The 14,919-nt window shown below is 47.9% G+C and overlaps 4 protein-coding genes across 4 annotated transcripts; all 4 read right to left on the bottom strand.

Annotated features, from left to right (window-relative positions):
• Positions 1-5,152: 5,152 nt before the first annotated feature.
• Positions 5,153-6,151, bottom strand: Pmar_PMAR021377 (hypothetical protein; the record flags this gene model as incomplete). Its single annotated transcript, XM_002779061.1, has 1 exon — positions 5,153-6,151. The coding sequence occupies one exon, from the start codon at positions 6,149-6,151 to the stop codon at positions 5,153-5,155; it is 999 nt and encodes a 332-aa protein (XP_002779107.1).
• Positions 6,152-6,755: 604 nt separating this feature from the next.
• Positions 6,756-10,186, bottom strand: Pmar_PMAR021376 (hypothetical protein; the record flags this gene model as incomplete). The annotated part of the gene is made up of 20 exons (XM_002779060.1): positions 6,756-6,868; positions 6,916-6,972; positions 7,021-7,065; positions 7,120-7,173; positions 7,224-7,280; positions 7,331-7,387; positions 7,441-7,494; positions 7,543-7,602; positions 7,658-7,714; positions 7,768-7,824; positions 7,887-7,952; positions 8,011-8,144; positions 8,211-8,376; positions 8,472-8,628; positions 8,697-8,828; positions 8,908-9,006; positions 9,059-9,228; positions 9,456-9,628; positions 9,755-9,881; positions 10,036-10,186. 20 exons carry the CDS (start codon positions 10,184-10,186, stop codon positions 6,861-6,863), a joined length of 1,881 nt encoding a protein of 626 aa, XP_002779106.1. The 3' UTR covers positions 6,756-6,860.
• A 324-nt stretch (positions 10,187-10,510) lies between these two features.
• Pmar_PMAR021375 (hypothetical protein) lies at positions 10,511-10,756 on the bottom strand (the record flags this gene model as incomplete). Its single annotated transcript, XM_002779059.1, has 1 exon — positions 10,511-10,756. The coding sequence occupies one exon, from the start codon at positions 10,754-10,756 to the stop codon at positions 10,511-10,513; it is 246 nt and encodes an 81-aa protein (XP_002779105.1).
• Positions 10,757-11,210: 454 nt separating this feature from the next.
• Positions 11,211-12,295, bottom strand: Pmar_PMAR021374 (hypothetical protein; the record flags this gene model as incomplete). Its single annotated transcript, XM_002779058.1, has 6 exons — positions 11,211-11,516; positions 11,568-11,783; positions 11,833-11,895; positions 11,980-12,063; positions 12,104-12,163; positions 12,215-12,295. 6 exons carry the CDS (start codon positions 12,293-12,295, stop codon positions 11,211-11,213), a joined length of 810 nt encoding a protein of 269 aa, XP_002779104.1.
• Positions 12,296-14,919: the final 2,624 nt, after the last annotated feature.

Below are 14,919 nucleotides of genomic sequence, written 5' to 3'. Positions count from 1 at the left end.
TGTAGGAGGATAGGAAGAGAATAGTTTTGGATGTATTAGTAGAGAAATTACAGCTTAGCTTAGTAGTGGGACAGCTGAGTAATGGGAGAGAACAAATGGGACAGCCAATTGTGTTAAATACTGCAGGTTTCCCTCCTGCCAGGGAGCAGGCATGATGAATCAGAAAAAGCGATCAGAATCCATATCGAACAGGCTTTCGGATTGCTCGACCAGATACTCGCGAGCGACGAACATCACCACCTGAGGTTGTATCTGCCTGATGAGCAACATGCTGCGGATGGCTTGCTGCTGAGGCATCAGCAGGCTTCCCCTTCACCCGCAAAGAGTAACGGACAGGAATCTTGAATTTGGCAGGAGAGCCTTGCTGAGGCATCGAAAAAGGCTTCGAAGAGAGCTGAACATCGCGACCGCTTCTTGTAACAAAATGCTGTAGTCCAGTCTTCGAAGGCTTAGCCAAGAACTCGGGTGGTGCTGGCAAACATTCCCGTACATGACGTTCCAGGACACGCGAAGTAGGAGGAGACGAGCCATAGTCCACGAGGTAAACCTTCACCCCTTCTTGCCGAAGAACCATCATAAGATTCCAACGTTTCCCAACCTTGTACTTGCGATCCAAATCATGATTCCGGGCGAAAACGATGCTACCAGGAGCCAGAGAAACTGGAGGCTTGGCATGTAACATAGCCCCAGATCGACGTTCAGAGAGAAGGTCTTGAATATTCTCATGAACCTCGGCCCGTTGACGACTATTGTGGGCTTGACGGAGATGAGGAGATCTACCATACATAATTAAGAAAGGTTCCACATGATGAACAGTTGTTGGTGTCGAACGTAATCCCCAGAGAATATCATCGACAATACTCGCAAAAGATTGCCTTGTCCATAAAGGGGAATAGAATGCCCCCTGAAGCTTCTGGAGGAGGGTCTTGTTCAACTGTTCAATAACAGCAACCGGACTGTACGGTAAACTCACTGAATGGACTGCACCAATCTGTTTGATATAGTTGTCAACTTCACCACCGAATTCCGACCCTCGGTCAGTCCTCAAAACTTTGAAGGGCCCCAGGGAACTATTCATACTCTTAAGAGCCTCAGCAATATTCCTTGATGATTTTGAAGACAGCTCTCTGACCTCGGGCCAACTACTAAAAAGACATACAGCAGTAAGGAGTAGTCTATGACCAGTAGGGGTAGAGACAGATAAAACGTCTGCAGCTACTGTATGCCAGGGACTTGGTGGAGCAGCTCGTTGTACACCTTTCTGAGACCAACGCAGCTTGAGTTGTTGTTGATGACAGACCTGGCATGATGCAATGTGCTCACAAACTTTTCGAGCAAGACTTGGAAACCAGCAAAAGGTCTTAATGGCACGGATTGTACGTTGAATACCAGGATGGAATACTGCAGCTTGATTATGGAAATAATTCAATACTGCCGGTTCCAAAGAAGATGGAAGGACCGGTACCAAAACAACATCAGTGATATAACATGGATCATTCGCTGGTAAATGCCGCCAAAGAAGACCATGACGCACCAGCAAAGTATTCCAAACAAGCCTAAATACTGTAGGGATAGAGGTAGGCACCAGCTCTTTATTATCGCTCATGAGTGAGGAAACGGCTTGTTTGATATCACTATCAGCAGACTGGTGATGAGATATCTCAGCCATAGAGGGAAGAGGAGAAATCGACGAGGTATTTACAACAGTCGCAACCAATACCTCACAATGCTGATCCCGTTCGGATAGTTCGTCATTATTGTCAAACCGAGGCTCACTAGTAACAGCAGTAACATCCAGGTCTTTAGTCTTAGCAAACTCAAGGAACCGCTGGAGTAAACCATGTCTTGTTAGATCATCGGCAGGATTTTCCTGTGTTACCACTCGCTCCACAATTATTCTTCGATTGAAGTCCAAGGGGTCGAAGAGTGCATGAGTCATAGCCAAGTACTTCAATAGAATTGGTTTGACATCCTTGTTGCTAAAAGATGCCGGCCTCCCAGCACTAAAAGTCACTTCAACCGCCACATTGTCCACATGATAATACACCTTGTTAAACCGTCTTCTCGCAGCTAGCTCGAGTCTATGTACCATAGCGAAACCTTTATAGAGGATATGAGCCTCCAAGCAGGCTATCGGTAGATGAGATTCAGCAGTGGAGAAAACATGAACACGTTCCAAATAGTTCTGGCCGTCCTGTCTAAGGAGAAAACCACCAGCATACTTAGATGAATCAGTAAAAACGTGTAGTGGTTCATTAAACCGAAACAACCGAGGTATAGTGAACGATGACTGAGGTAACTTAGTAACCATTCGATGCCAATCCAAAATAAGAGTTCGTAAAGCTTCCGAACATGGAGATGACCAAGTCGACTGAGTAGAAAAGCGCTCTTTCGCTACCAAACTTTGAGCGAAATGCTTCAAAGCTGCCACCCAAGCTGGTACTGTAGGGGACTCATCCAAGGTACCCAGAGTACTTAGTAAGACAGAATAGGAACAACCCGAATACGGTACACGAGACTTCAGCACACCCAACTTCTGCGCTGCCATTGTCATATACCTTCCATTGTCGATGTAAGCCACGCCTAGCATGTTTGAATCCATCTCAGTCAAGGCTTGACGTTTGGCAGGCTTAAACTTTAAGTCATGATCTTTGCAAATGGTAGAAAGTTCCCGTTCAACCGTTCCACATGCGAGAAGATCGCCAAATCGTCCATGAAAGAGGCTAGTTCAAAATTTTCATCACCCTTGAAATTATGATGAACCAACCATTGGAGCGTTACTTCGAGTACCCTAGGACAATGAGATGGACCGTAGGGTAAACAGCAGAACTCGTACAAAGTAGGCTCATCAGACAATGGGGTAGTGTTCACAGTGAAGTACTGGCGATTACTGGGAAGAAGCCATAGGTGCATATAAGCATCTTGAACATCGTTCAAAATTACATATGGGTAACATCTCGACTTGTCGATAAGGGTCGAAGTTAGTGCCTGAGAGAAGGGCTGTTTACCAAACGCCAATTTCAGTGATCTATTCAAATGAATAAAAGGAAATACTGGCCTGAACCTGTGGGTGGAATTACCACTCACAACATACCAACTCGTCGTTGACGAGGATGCAGTCAATGTGGTTGGTTGCAGACGACCTTCTGAAATCCATTGTTTAAAGCATTTCTCACCAGCAGTCAAGGCTTCAGGAGTGGCTCGAGAGAGTAGCTTGTGGGGTCGTAGGGCGCCCAGCTGCTCAGCCCTCCGAGGATCCTTCACCAAGGCTGGATTGAAACCAACATAAACTCTCTTACTAGGGCTATCCCCTGAAGAGGGAGTACCCACCCTCTCTGCAGATACGATGTAGAGATTATTGTCGTCGTGAATCACATTACAAGGAACCCAACCTTCGGGTAAGTCACGCCACCGTCTCGCCTTAGAAGTAGAGTCGTCGTCAACCGCACATGTAAGTCCAAGCTTTGATAGACCATGGCGACTTGTCGTGAACGATAAACATATATTAGCATTTGCAAGTGCATCGCGTCCAAGAATAACTGGATGAATCATCCCTAATGCAGAAACATAAAACTTATGAGTAATCAATGTGCCCGCTATAGAAAGAGTAAGAACAGCCGATCCTAGTGTACGGAAGCCCTGCCTCGTGGCCGTGGTACACTGAGGAGTATCCACTGAATTAAGAGATACAGAAACAGGCAGCCTAGCCAAGGTATCGGAATCGATCAAAGAGATACTAGAGCCACTATCAATAAGGGCACGAGTCTGTAGCTTAAATCCTTTGACGACTAAGTTAACAGGCAACGTACACGAGTCCGATATAACTCTGGTCTCATCCAGGGTGTGATTTTTGCAAGTGTCAATTTCCATTCCTGAAATTTCCGAAGGAAATTTCGGAAAAATTTCCACGACCCTGGAATTTCCAGGAAATCTAACAAAAATGGCTATTTACTGATCTCTACGCACGTTTCGTTTATAAAAAAGCTCAATCTGCATTAAGAATAGCTCTCCGCATAGATAGAGTATCGTAGTGATGCTCAGAATTGGTTGTTGTGCGTAAAAGCCCCAACGGCTGGAATCGATCATCAAGGCGAGCGCTTACAAGTCTTCGCATGGCGATTCATGGCAATTCACCTCGCTCCGTCGAGGGCATCTATTTTCTCGCTCGCCTGTAACGCTCGAAAATGCAACTGCAAAGTAATTCATACCATGATAAGTGATACGGAGATATACTTTTGATCCCAAGCATTTCCATGTCGAGTTCATCATCCACTGGACCGCGGCGGTCCGACCGCCACGTTCGTCGTGCGTCATGAGGTGCCACTTGAAACAACTTGAAGCAAGGTGAACTTGAACTAAGTTCAAGTCTTGAAGTTCAACTTGGGGTTACAGTAATCTAGTTACTTGGCAAGTAATACTCGCTAAGCGAGTCTCGCTTCTGTACTACAGCACCTGTACTACAGCGGTGGGAGGCCAAGCTCAGCCCGAGTTTTCACCAGGTAATGTGGTCGGGGGTCGAAGACAGAGCTTCTCCTACGCGACGAGGGAGCCATTAAGAGATAGGCAATATAACAGGAAAGCCTTCAAAGACATGGATAAACCAGACTTCTTCGAGATACTGAACAGAATTCGACCACCCAAAAACGAGGTCTTTCGAGAGCTAAAACCTGTCTCTCACAAAGCTGCTTTGACAGATCGTCAGTCGTGACCGTGATTGATGCACCTACATCCCTTTCGAGTCATGATGACTCGAAAGGGATGTAGGTGCGTCAATCACGGTTTGGAAACCAATGATGACTCAGTCATCATTGGCTTCCGAACTGAACGCGACACGCAATCGACAATGTAACGCATGGACCCACGAAACGAGTCGTTCCGTGGGTCCATGCGTCGCTTCAAACGACTCCCCAACTCGTGATCTTGCTCCTCTTGTACTTCCTCGATCCCGACTGCGCGCTAGCGCAGAAGCCCGGAAGCATCTTGGCGGAAATTTCCTGGAAATTCCGGAAATTTCCACCTTGAAATTTCCAAACACAGAATATCGTGCTTCATTTCCACTCACATCACACCCTGGTCTCATCACCCATTCCAAGAGCAACGGCTTGAGTTTCAGGCCTACATGATGATGGAGCCGCAGCATCATCACGGCCTTCTAGTTTCCCTGCGCAAGTCGGGACTTGAGCGCCAGTGCCTTCTTCTTAGTCTGGCACTGCTCCTCCGTGTGATTCTTCCGCAAACAATAACCACAAGTGACTCCCATCGTACGTGGATAGCTTCCATCTACAGCCTCATCACACTTCTCATATTGCACATCTTGTCGGGGCCGTTTCTGTACCGGACCATAACCTTTATCTCGTTGCTTCTTGAAGCAGTGAGCTTCGAGATGACCCACTTTACCACAATAGTTACATTTACGATCATCTCGACGTAGGGCACTGATGAGTGTTGGGACCCAACTAGGCATACCAGTGGTCTCCCCCTGAGCGGGAGATGTCAAACTAGAAGCAGGCTTCTCTGAAAGCGAGTTCGATATAGCTCCATCAGTAGCATAAACACCATCAAGCTCCGCTTCATAAGTTCCACGCTTGACAGCCATCAACTCACTCTCATGAGACACATCACCATCCTCAAAAGGATCCGACAACAAAAATTGAGCTTTCTCAAGTGCGAGTTGAAGAGTCTTCGGGTTTGCATTCCTAACCTTTCGGGCAAGCGACATCGAATGTCCTCTTAACCCTCGGATAAAAGCAGTAAGAATGATAGGGGCAACTTGGTCAGCGGTCATGTCGGGGTAGGCTCGATACGCTAACCTCTTTATATCATTCTGATATGTGAGTAGAGACTCACTACCAGAATCCAGAGTTCGACGATACAACTGCTCGCTGCTCTGCATCTGGGTAGCAATATTCAACTTGTGGGAGAGATTCTTAACCAGGCTGACCATCGTGTCCTTCTCATTGGGCTTGAGCTCATCATAAACAATCCATGCATCACCTCGGAGTAGTGGTGGTAGGTGCTTCAACTGGTCGTCGTCTTCCCACTTGTTAGCAGTTGCACATGCCTTGAACTTCCGCACCCATTGTTCGAAGTCCAAAGGACTTGTCAGAGGGTCGAAACTCTCAGGTAAGGCAAAATACAGACTCGGGTCCATGAACAAGGAGCTGCTACTCTGGAATATCAACTCAACACGGATGATATCCGTATTATGTAGGAGGATAGGAAGAGAATAGTTTTGGATGTATTAGTAGAGAAATTACAGCTTAGCTTAGTAGTGGGACAGCTGAGTAATGGGAGAGAACAAATGGGACAGCCAATTGTGTTAAATGTGCGACGGGTCTACCACAAGCAAGAAAGTACAATGTTAAGATACAGAGCAAAACGTAAGATATGCTCACTGTGTTGAGGTGCGGAGCTTAAATCAAGAAAGACTAACCGCAAAATAAGCATGGGCGCTCATCCAAGCTTAGTATGCAGCTCCAAGCACATGTTGCAATTATAAACCCAGGGCGTTGGTCCGAGCTAGTAGATGATTCCTTAAACTAAGCTCGTTCCCAGCAATACACCACTTAGTTGTCGGGATGATAAGAACAGCGCTGGAGCTCGTTCAAAAGATGGAACAAACAGTCGAGATAGGTAGATTACTGATCGACCTATCGCTGATTTCCTGATGAATCTGCTATCAATGCTAACATCCCACCGGTGGATGAATTATGGATGATTAAACGGTGTTAAATTAACACAACTCTCGAACAGGTGAGTAAACGGCATGGTTGGCAGAATGCGACGCAATTGACTCAACTAGTCATCATTTATCGAGTCGAGGTTCACCTTTGCAACTCCTCGGAAATCTCATGGATGGCTTAACTGCCTGAGAGAAAAGGAACTACCAAATACACAGTGCCTTCACTCCAGCACCGCTCTCATCTCGTCGCTCTTCCCATTCCGCGGAAATATAGTGGGTTGCTTCATTGCCTGAAAAAAATATCTATCAAATTAACAGTGCTTTCACTCCATCATCACTTTTATCTCCCCATTCTTCGGAACTATCGTGGGATGATTTATTGCCTGAGGGAGAAGAGAATCTCTATCAAATACACAGTTCTTTTACTCGATTCCTACTCTTATCCTCCCACTCTTCCCATTCCTCCGAGACCTCGTTTGCTGATTCGTGGCCTGGTATAGAGGGGATGCAAATCAGTGAAATAATAGTTAGACCGCACTACCACTTTTATCCACCCACTCTTCCCATTCCTCCGAGATCCCGTTGGCTGATTTATGGCCTGGTATAGAGGGGATACAAATCACTGGGATAATACTTACACCGCACTACCATTTTCATCCACCCACTCTTCCCATTCCTCCGGGACCTCGTTGGCTGATTTACGGCCTAGGATAAAGAGAACGCACATCACTGAAACAATCCTCATACCCCACTTGTACTTCTATCCTCCCACTCTTCCCATTCCTCCGATATCTTGTTGGTTGATTGAGGGTCTGGGATGAAGACGGGTGTGGATCGCTGTAATAATGCTTCCACCCCACTTGCGCTTTCATCCTCCCACTCTTCCCATTCCTCCGAGATCTCATGAGTTGATTCATGGCCTGTAATTGAAAGGGACAGATGCAAATAGATCAAACAAATCTTCCACCACACTACCACTCTCATCCTCCCACTCTCTCCGTTCCTCTGAGATCCTATTGGCTGATCCATGGCCTGAGGTAGAGGGGATGGATGCCAGTAACTCGATAATACTCCAGCCCCAGTACAATTATCATCCTTCCACCCTCCCCACTCTTCCGAGATCTCATTGGTTGATTCATGGTCTGAGAGGAAAGGTCCTCTTCAAAAGGAGCGCCGTAAAAGAAAGACGAGCCAGTTTGAGTACCGTTATCTTCTCGCTGCCCCTCTTCAGTTCCGGCTCTACTCACACTACTGCCGTCGATACTCGAACCTGCACAGGTGGAACTCCGGGAAGTCATTCGACGGGACTCCCGTCACGGGAGTCGCACCTCTACTGTCCGTCTGCCTGGGTGTTTGGGATGGAGCCTCGACGACTGAGTCGTACCGTCCAAGGGCGCCAACTTTTTTCCTCGTCGCCGGACCACGCCTCAGCTTTTGAAATTTCTGATTCTCGGGAATATACCTCAACAACAACCCTCCGGGTTCGGCCCGCTGTGAATCACTCAATATTTTGGGATTCAGAGCTCACTTCGTTCGTGAGCCGATCGCCAGCTCGGAGGCGAACGTGTGCCGGCAGCAACCCCAATCCCGCCCCGATTTGCAGCTGCACCACGCTGCTCTCTCCCCTGCTACGGCTGACATGTGGTACTGGAAAAAGGATTCCACTATTTGGTCAACAGTGAGAGACTGTGGATCTGAAATACACATTGTGAAAATAACTCCCCACCGGGAGTCCCAGTCTGGGACAGCCCTGCAGTCGGGGCCTGATAACTTATCAACCCGTTATTACCTTCGCCGTAGTCCGCAATGAGGAGACCTCTAAGATAACGAGTAACTTCGCTTCGCTCCAATTTCGTGGGACTCCCAGTCTTCTCATGACTCGCGAAAACGAAGTAGCGCGTAGACTCCTGACTCTCCCCCTTAATGCGATTCACATCTTCAGTGACCTGATGTATATGAGAAATTCTTTCTATTTTTAATCACAAGCATTAAGGATTCTCAAAGGCGTACATACTTCCATGAAGTGGCGATCCATATATATTCGAGTTCCGGAGGCCTTCATGCTAACGTGGTAGTCGAAGTTGTCAAGGTTATCTGGGCTCTCAACGAAGTTGCCGCGATGGTTAGTTTTAAGAACTTGAAAAACCTATACAGATGCGCACCATTCGTGTTACGCGGAGCGAGACTCGCGCACCAATCTCACACAACAATGATACTCGCCCTACTTTAGGGAGATCCGCTGCGAATTTCGAGATGTTCAGGCGCTCTTGGTTGAAATTGTGAAAAACTGCACGATGCCAGCTTTCTATGATGTTCGTTAGAACCTAATGAGCAGTTTGTACGCAGAACCTTTGATGGTGCTGTCTAACGCCTCACTTGCGTGCCCCTCATCTTAGGGGTTTCCATTGCCACGCAGGGCGATCCGTGCCTTCCGCGGTTCAGAGTGTTCGCCAAGTACTTGGAAGCTCGAGTAGGCTCGCCATTCTCGTCAGTTGCCTCGGTCACCAAGGCCGCCGCTAAGAGGTCGAAGAACCCCGGTGTCGCAGCTGAATGCAAGGCATAAATATGGGCCATGACCTGATACGAAACCGGGATTGTTCGGCTGCAGTACATTTTAAACGCTGTATCGTCATAGAGAACTCACCCGATCGAAGTATTCGCCCAGATCACCGCGGTGATCGCGTACATTTTTGCAAAAATGAAAAAAACAGCGGCCTGACGAACGAAATCCGTATGACTCGCCACGCGGTGATCCTGAGTCTCTCCTTAGTACCGTTAGTTACGCCCCGTCCCAGAATTTTTTGAGCGGCCGCGTTCGCTCCTGGGGCAGCATCATGGAGGAATGCGAGGATGGTGTTCTGTATGTTCTTCCGCTTTCCCGAAATTCGTTCGATCAATGTGTTCAACTGTTGCAGCGCGTGCTCATAGATGCGACTGCTCTCGGAGCTGACGATGGCGCCCATGAAAGGGCAGAAAGAGTGGGAGTATTCTCCGGTCTTTGTCAGTCTGGAAGATAACGACAGACATCGGATGTCTGACATCCGATCCCCCGCAAACCTCTATTTTACTCACCTGATCCTACTCGCCCCCATCCAGAGCATACGGTGCTTGCCCCTCACGATTTTATTTTGACAGTCTGTGTAGAGAACTATGCCGTCGGGGAGATTTTTCAAGAAGTACGCCAGAGACCGGAGCATATCTGAGAGCACCGGGCTGCGGCCAATGGATTCCACACTATGGGATGGCAGAGATCTACCTTAACTCGTGAATTTCCCTATGTGCAAGTATTACCAAGTTAACGTCATCAACACGCTCTCATACGGCACAATTAATGCAACGCTAGCAGTGTTTACCGGTTGAGGTCACGGCTACTGCATGATCACCACTCTCCCACAGACTGTCCAGAAGCACTAGGGAGCTATCCAGAGCTTCGTCATTGACGATACCCTGAACAATCTCATCATTGATCCGGTACTGTTCCAGGGCCGCTTCTAGATCAGCCATGTTATCAATAGGCTTTATGGGACATCCACGGCGGGGCCTTTTGGATACCGACGAGATCAGGGATTGCACCTATAGAAGGCACAATAGGACATCACGTTGCTTGACAGCATCGTCATACTCTTTCTAGAGTGATCTCATCTCGCAACTGGGGATGCTGCTCATGAAGTAGTTTCACAACGCACAGAGGCGCTGTGTTTCTGCCAGCCTCTTCGATAATTTTATAGGTTATATGCTCCGGGAGCCTCCGCCGCTTAAGTTCGCGTTCAACGGAAGCATGTTGACCTAGAAACGCGATATCAAAATCATCTCGCCCGGCAGGTCCTGTTAATAACCACTGACCTTACCGGCTTCGTAGATGACGATTTGGCTGCCCTTGTCTTCCAGTTTGAATTTTTTCCCACAGTTCACGTGCTTGCCGCATCTGTAGACTCTATAGTTGTACTTCTCCTTCGTATACATTTCGAGCGTTGGGAAGTCCTGCTCTAACGCTCTCCTCCCAACGGCATAGCCGTCGGAGCCATCCGCCACCTGGACGTGTCGCAGGAGCTGCCAGTTCAATTTGGGCGGCATGGGCGAGGTTTCTTAAGAGCAGCCCTCACGGCCGCTGAAAGTCAACTGAACGAAAATTTACAACCGCAAAAAGGCTGAGACAAGCTCCGATTACTGCGCAACATCACCGGGGGATCTTTAAAAACAACCGACTACCGGCTCGGTAGTACCTCGGGGTTAGCCAAGGGTATCAAGGGTGACTAAGGGTGAGAAATTCTAACCTTGAATCAGAATATCATCGCTGCTACGTAATCGAACAGAGAATAAAATTGACCGTACAGTAATATCCAAAATCTACGACACTACTACGCAAGTAGTACTAACACGAAACGCGGTATGGTATTACTATGAATAGTATTCATAGTATCCATGGCATTCATTCAATATACTACTCCAAATCAAAGTAAGCGAGTACTCGCAGGACATTGAATCCCATCAGGGGACTTTTGTGGAGAGAAGCCAGTGGAGACTACACTCAGCTCCTTCCGAGATCCACTGCGAGATATTCGATTCCACTATTTTTGTGATATTCCAACGTCAAAAACTTGGCCTTTGCATGCTTGCGAAGGAACTTTTCTGGAATCTTCAACTTCTTCGAGGAATTAGGTGGTACAAGAATAGGCGGTAAGTAGTCCTTATTTATGACTCCTTTAATTTTGATATCATGCCCTATCACATTTATCAGCTCCAAAACGCTGACACTCCCCACGCGCTCCGCGTGGGCCTCAAAAGATATCGCCTTTATACGGGTCTTTGCCTTCACATCAGCGACTTTCTGTTCCTAACAAAATAGCACTTCAACTAGCGACAATCCGAAACGTACGTCTCTCACTTGTGGCCTAGCGTTCTCCCCTACCACTGCTTTAGTAGACTGGTCAGGAACCGGTGTGATAGGTGTAGTCGGACAGACCGAGGAGGTACCCAGACTACCAACAGTGCTAGCCGACACTGGCGATTGGTGAATGGCACGGCTTTTGGACTTTCGACCCGGAGTTGACATAGGCGTTCTCGGTGATGAGGTAGATTCCGCTCCTTTGCTCTCCAATTCCTACACTACGGGCTGATCTCATGGATGATGCATGCGGATTGTCTACTACGTGAACCGGAGGCTTGTTTTGAGTTGCCTTGAGTTTATTAAGTTCCCCCCGAAGATTAGCAATCTGAAAGAAACAACAATCTCCCGTCAAAGATCTTGCCTCACAGGTTATCACACGATGTGATTCACATCTTGTAGAATCGATTACCTCCTTCCGACTCTCCTCTAATGTTCTCAGGAGGCGATCCTCATTCTTTTTCGACCCCGAATCCCAGTCTTCGAGCCGCTGTACCTGAACATACGGACACCAGTTAACCCAAACACTGTATGACGCGCAGTGCCTTGACTTTGAGCTCCTCATTCTCTTCAGTGAGCCGCGTGATAGCCTCAGCCTGAAGAAAACTACCCAATCAAGTCAGCGAGTAGTCGAAGGCCAGTGCTACTTGTCTGGCAGCTTCTCTCTTTCGCTCCTGCCGTCTCTTCTGAGTTTTGTAACTACTTTTGGTTTGAGGAGGATTTGGCATGAGAAGATTCAACACTGTCCGAAAAACGCCCCTTTTCCCACTGCACTCAGCCAAAACGTGCCTCCATTGCCTTCATTGGGACCACCGGCTCGGGTTCGATACCCGCGCATGTTATTTTTCTAGAAATTTTCTTGATGCGTTGTGAGAATCGTCAGCCGGACTCGGTTAGGCCGGGATCGGGGCCAGTATTGATTCCAATACCATCCCCGGACGCGGCCGTCTATGCAATACAACCGGAATCGGTGAGCCAATCGATCACCGGACGCGGTTACTGGGCATTCTGCCGGAATCGGGAGCATTGTTGAAAAGTTCCCGGCCGCGGCTTCCTCACATCGCGTGAGTGACTTGTAACCGGAATCGGCTTGTTATGCTCTCTGTTGCGACCGGAAGCGGTGGAAATGTGTATCACAATCTTTGCCGGACACGGGATGTCCTCCCGTACACGGCACGTCACACTATGTGACTCACATTTAACCGGACTCGGTGATAAAGCCGAACTATGCCGCACTCGGCCAGTGTGCCGGGCGAACTCCGCCCTGATCCGGACCCGGGTGCCTGTGCGGCCAGGCTGTTCCCGAACACGGTATGCAATATATGGCCGGACTCGGCTACCCAGAGAGTAGCCCAGATGAGAGTGGTTGTTGAGTTTTCGAGTGGGGTAAGGTGTGTGTGAGTTTTCGGGGGAAAGGTGAACCAGAACACCTGCAATGAGCTGACTCAGTTTTGGAAATCGTTAATCATTTAGTCTTGGTTCATATGGGTGGGAGGCTCTCGAGTGACCGTTTCGAACTTGTTTTAACTGGAAGTTGTAGTTATGTCAGGACCCCGTCGTAACGGTTGTGAAGCGCCCGACGTGCCGCGTCGGACGTGGAGAGCCTCCACTGGAAACCACTGACTAATTTGAATAAGGTTATATGGGTGACCCATATGATAGGTCCCACAATGGGTCGACGCGAGTCCCTAACAGAAAATCCCGAACCCGACTGCCTGATTGTTGAGTCAATGATATTGAATTTGTAACTCATAGAACTTACGGATTTCCTCTCGATGACGCGTATTCCACATTGTATTTGCGATTCACAGTTCGTGTTTCGAGAATATATTCTAGGCCTACGATGGCGAGCGTGGGTACTTCCTTCGGCATGCCGAGCTCGTTTAGGTACTAGTTAATGAAGGCCGAAGGGATCATCACCGCATGAACAGAATGAGCGTTGCGGGCTCACTAGAACCAATATGAGGGCTCGCTGCAACCAGCGTTGAAACTAGACCACCCACTAAGAAAACCCATGGGGCGGCCTACGGCCGCCTCTTACTCTCACCGAGTGGAGCTCACCCGACTAATGTTCAACATGTGTCGTCTCACTGGGTGGGAAGAAGCAGTTGCTGATTTCAGTTCGAACAGAAGGCACGTTAGATCCGCAGGTTGAAAGGCAGTGAACATGCAAATATACATATCACACATACGTTAGCCTGCAATCCACACGTGGATTGTCACGGGGCTCAACTAGAGCTACAAATGGCTACTCGAGAAATAAGCAAAGTATTGACGAGGCCTATTGTAGAGATTGGCAATTGTCTTGCACTTTGCAAGAAATCGGCCAAGACGTTCAGTCGATGCACACAATGACTTTGTCACATTTACTGGAATATATGGGTAAAGCGGCCCAGACCAGTGGTGCATTGCTGCTCCAAATGGAACGAGGCCAAATTTTTGTTAGGCCAAATTACATGGGATGGTCGTACATGTATCGTGCACGCATGAGTGCGTACGCACGTGTCGATTGTGTGCTTGGCGCTGTGCTGCAAAACAAAGAGGTAAAAAGGTGTAGTTTTGCACACCCTCTCGTTGCAGAGGTGATTTCACTGCCGCGTCGTTCCGCTAAGCTCTCAAGTGTATAATACACGCCGCGCGTTGCACTCACAGCAGAAGATGAATTGTTTGCTATGACTGAGTTTGCGCTTGGTCATGCATAGCGCATTCCGAGCTACAGAAAGTTGCATATGTTGCGTGGTGAAGATGCAATAAGATCAAGGACTAACAATCTAGTATTTCTATAAGGTGTGCTCCCGAAGGCGATAAGAGAGAGTACTTTACAATTATTAGCAGAAAAATCACAGCTTAGCTCAGTAGTGGGAGAGCTGGGACAGCACAAATGGGACAGGCAATTGTGTTGAGTATCGCACAAGTACCGATACTCCGAGAAGTGCTATGAGCGATCGTTGAACGAGGACTTAAGTTTTCAAAAGACATTGACAGCTTTTTATCAAGCTTCTTAAAAAGACATTGTAAACTGTGTCGAACACTGTGTGTCCGCCTTGGGCATTGCACCAGCCAACTAAACCTGCCCAAGAAGTTCTTGGGAAGAATCCGTTTGGTGACATATAACACGTTACTACATCACACGGTAGGTATATCAGAGTAAGCCCATAGCAGACCGGCAACAATATCCAGATCCCTCAGCGTGTCACAAAATTTGCACGCATGTACGCCGGTATATTCGCGTGCACTGTTAATTGCGGTAGGTTGAGCCGTATTCATTGTCCGGCACAGTTTATGGTGAATGTGGGTAAGAAGCTGTTTCAGACTTAGTATTTAGTGTATAATCTGTACTCAGATGGTATTT

This window comes from Perkinsus marinus (assembly GCF_000006405.1).
Source record: "Perkinsus marinus ATCC 50983 genomic scaffold scf_1104296947810, whole genome shotgun sequence".
NCBI lineage: Eukaryota > Perkinsozoa > Perkinsida > Perkinsidae > Perkinsus > Perkinsus marinus.
The sequence above is the reverse complement of the archived record's forward strand: the minus strand, read 5'-3'. Positions and strand labels throughout refer to the sequence as shown.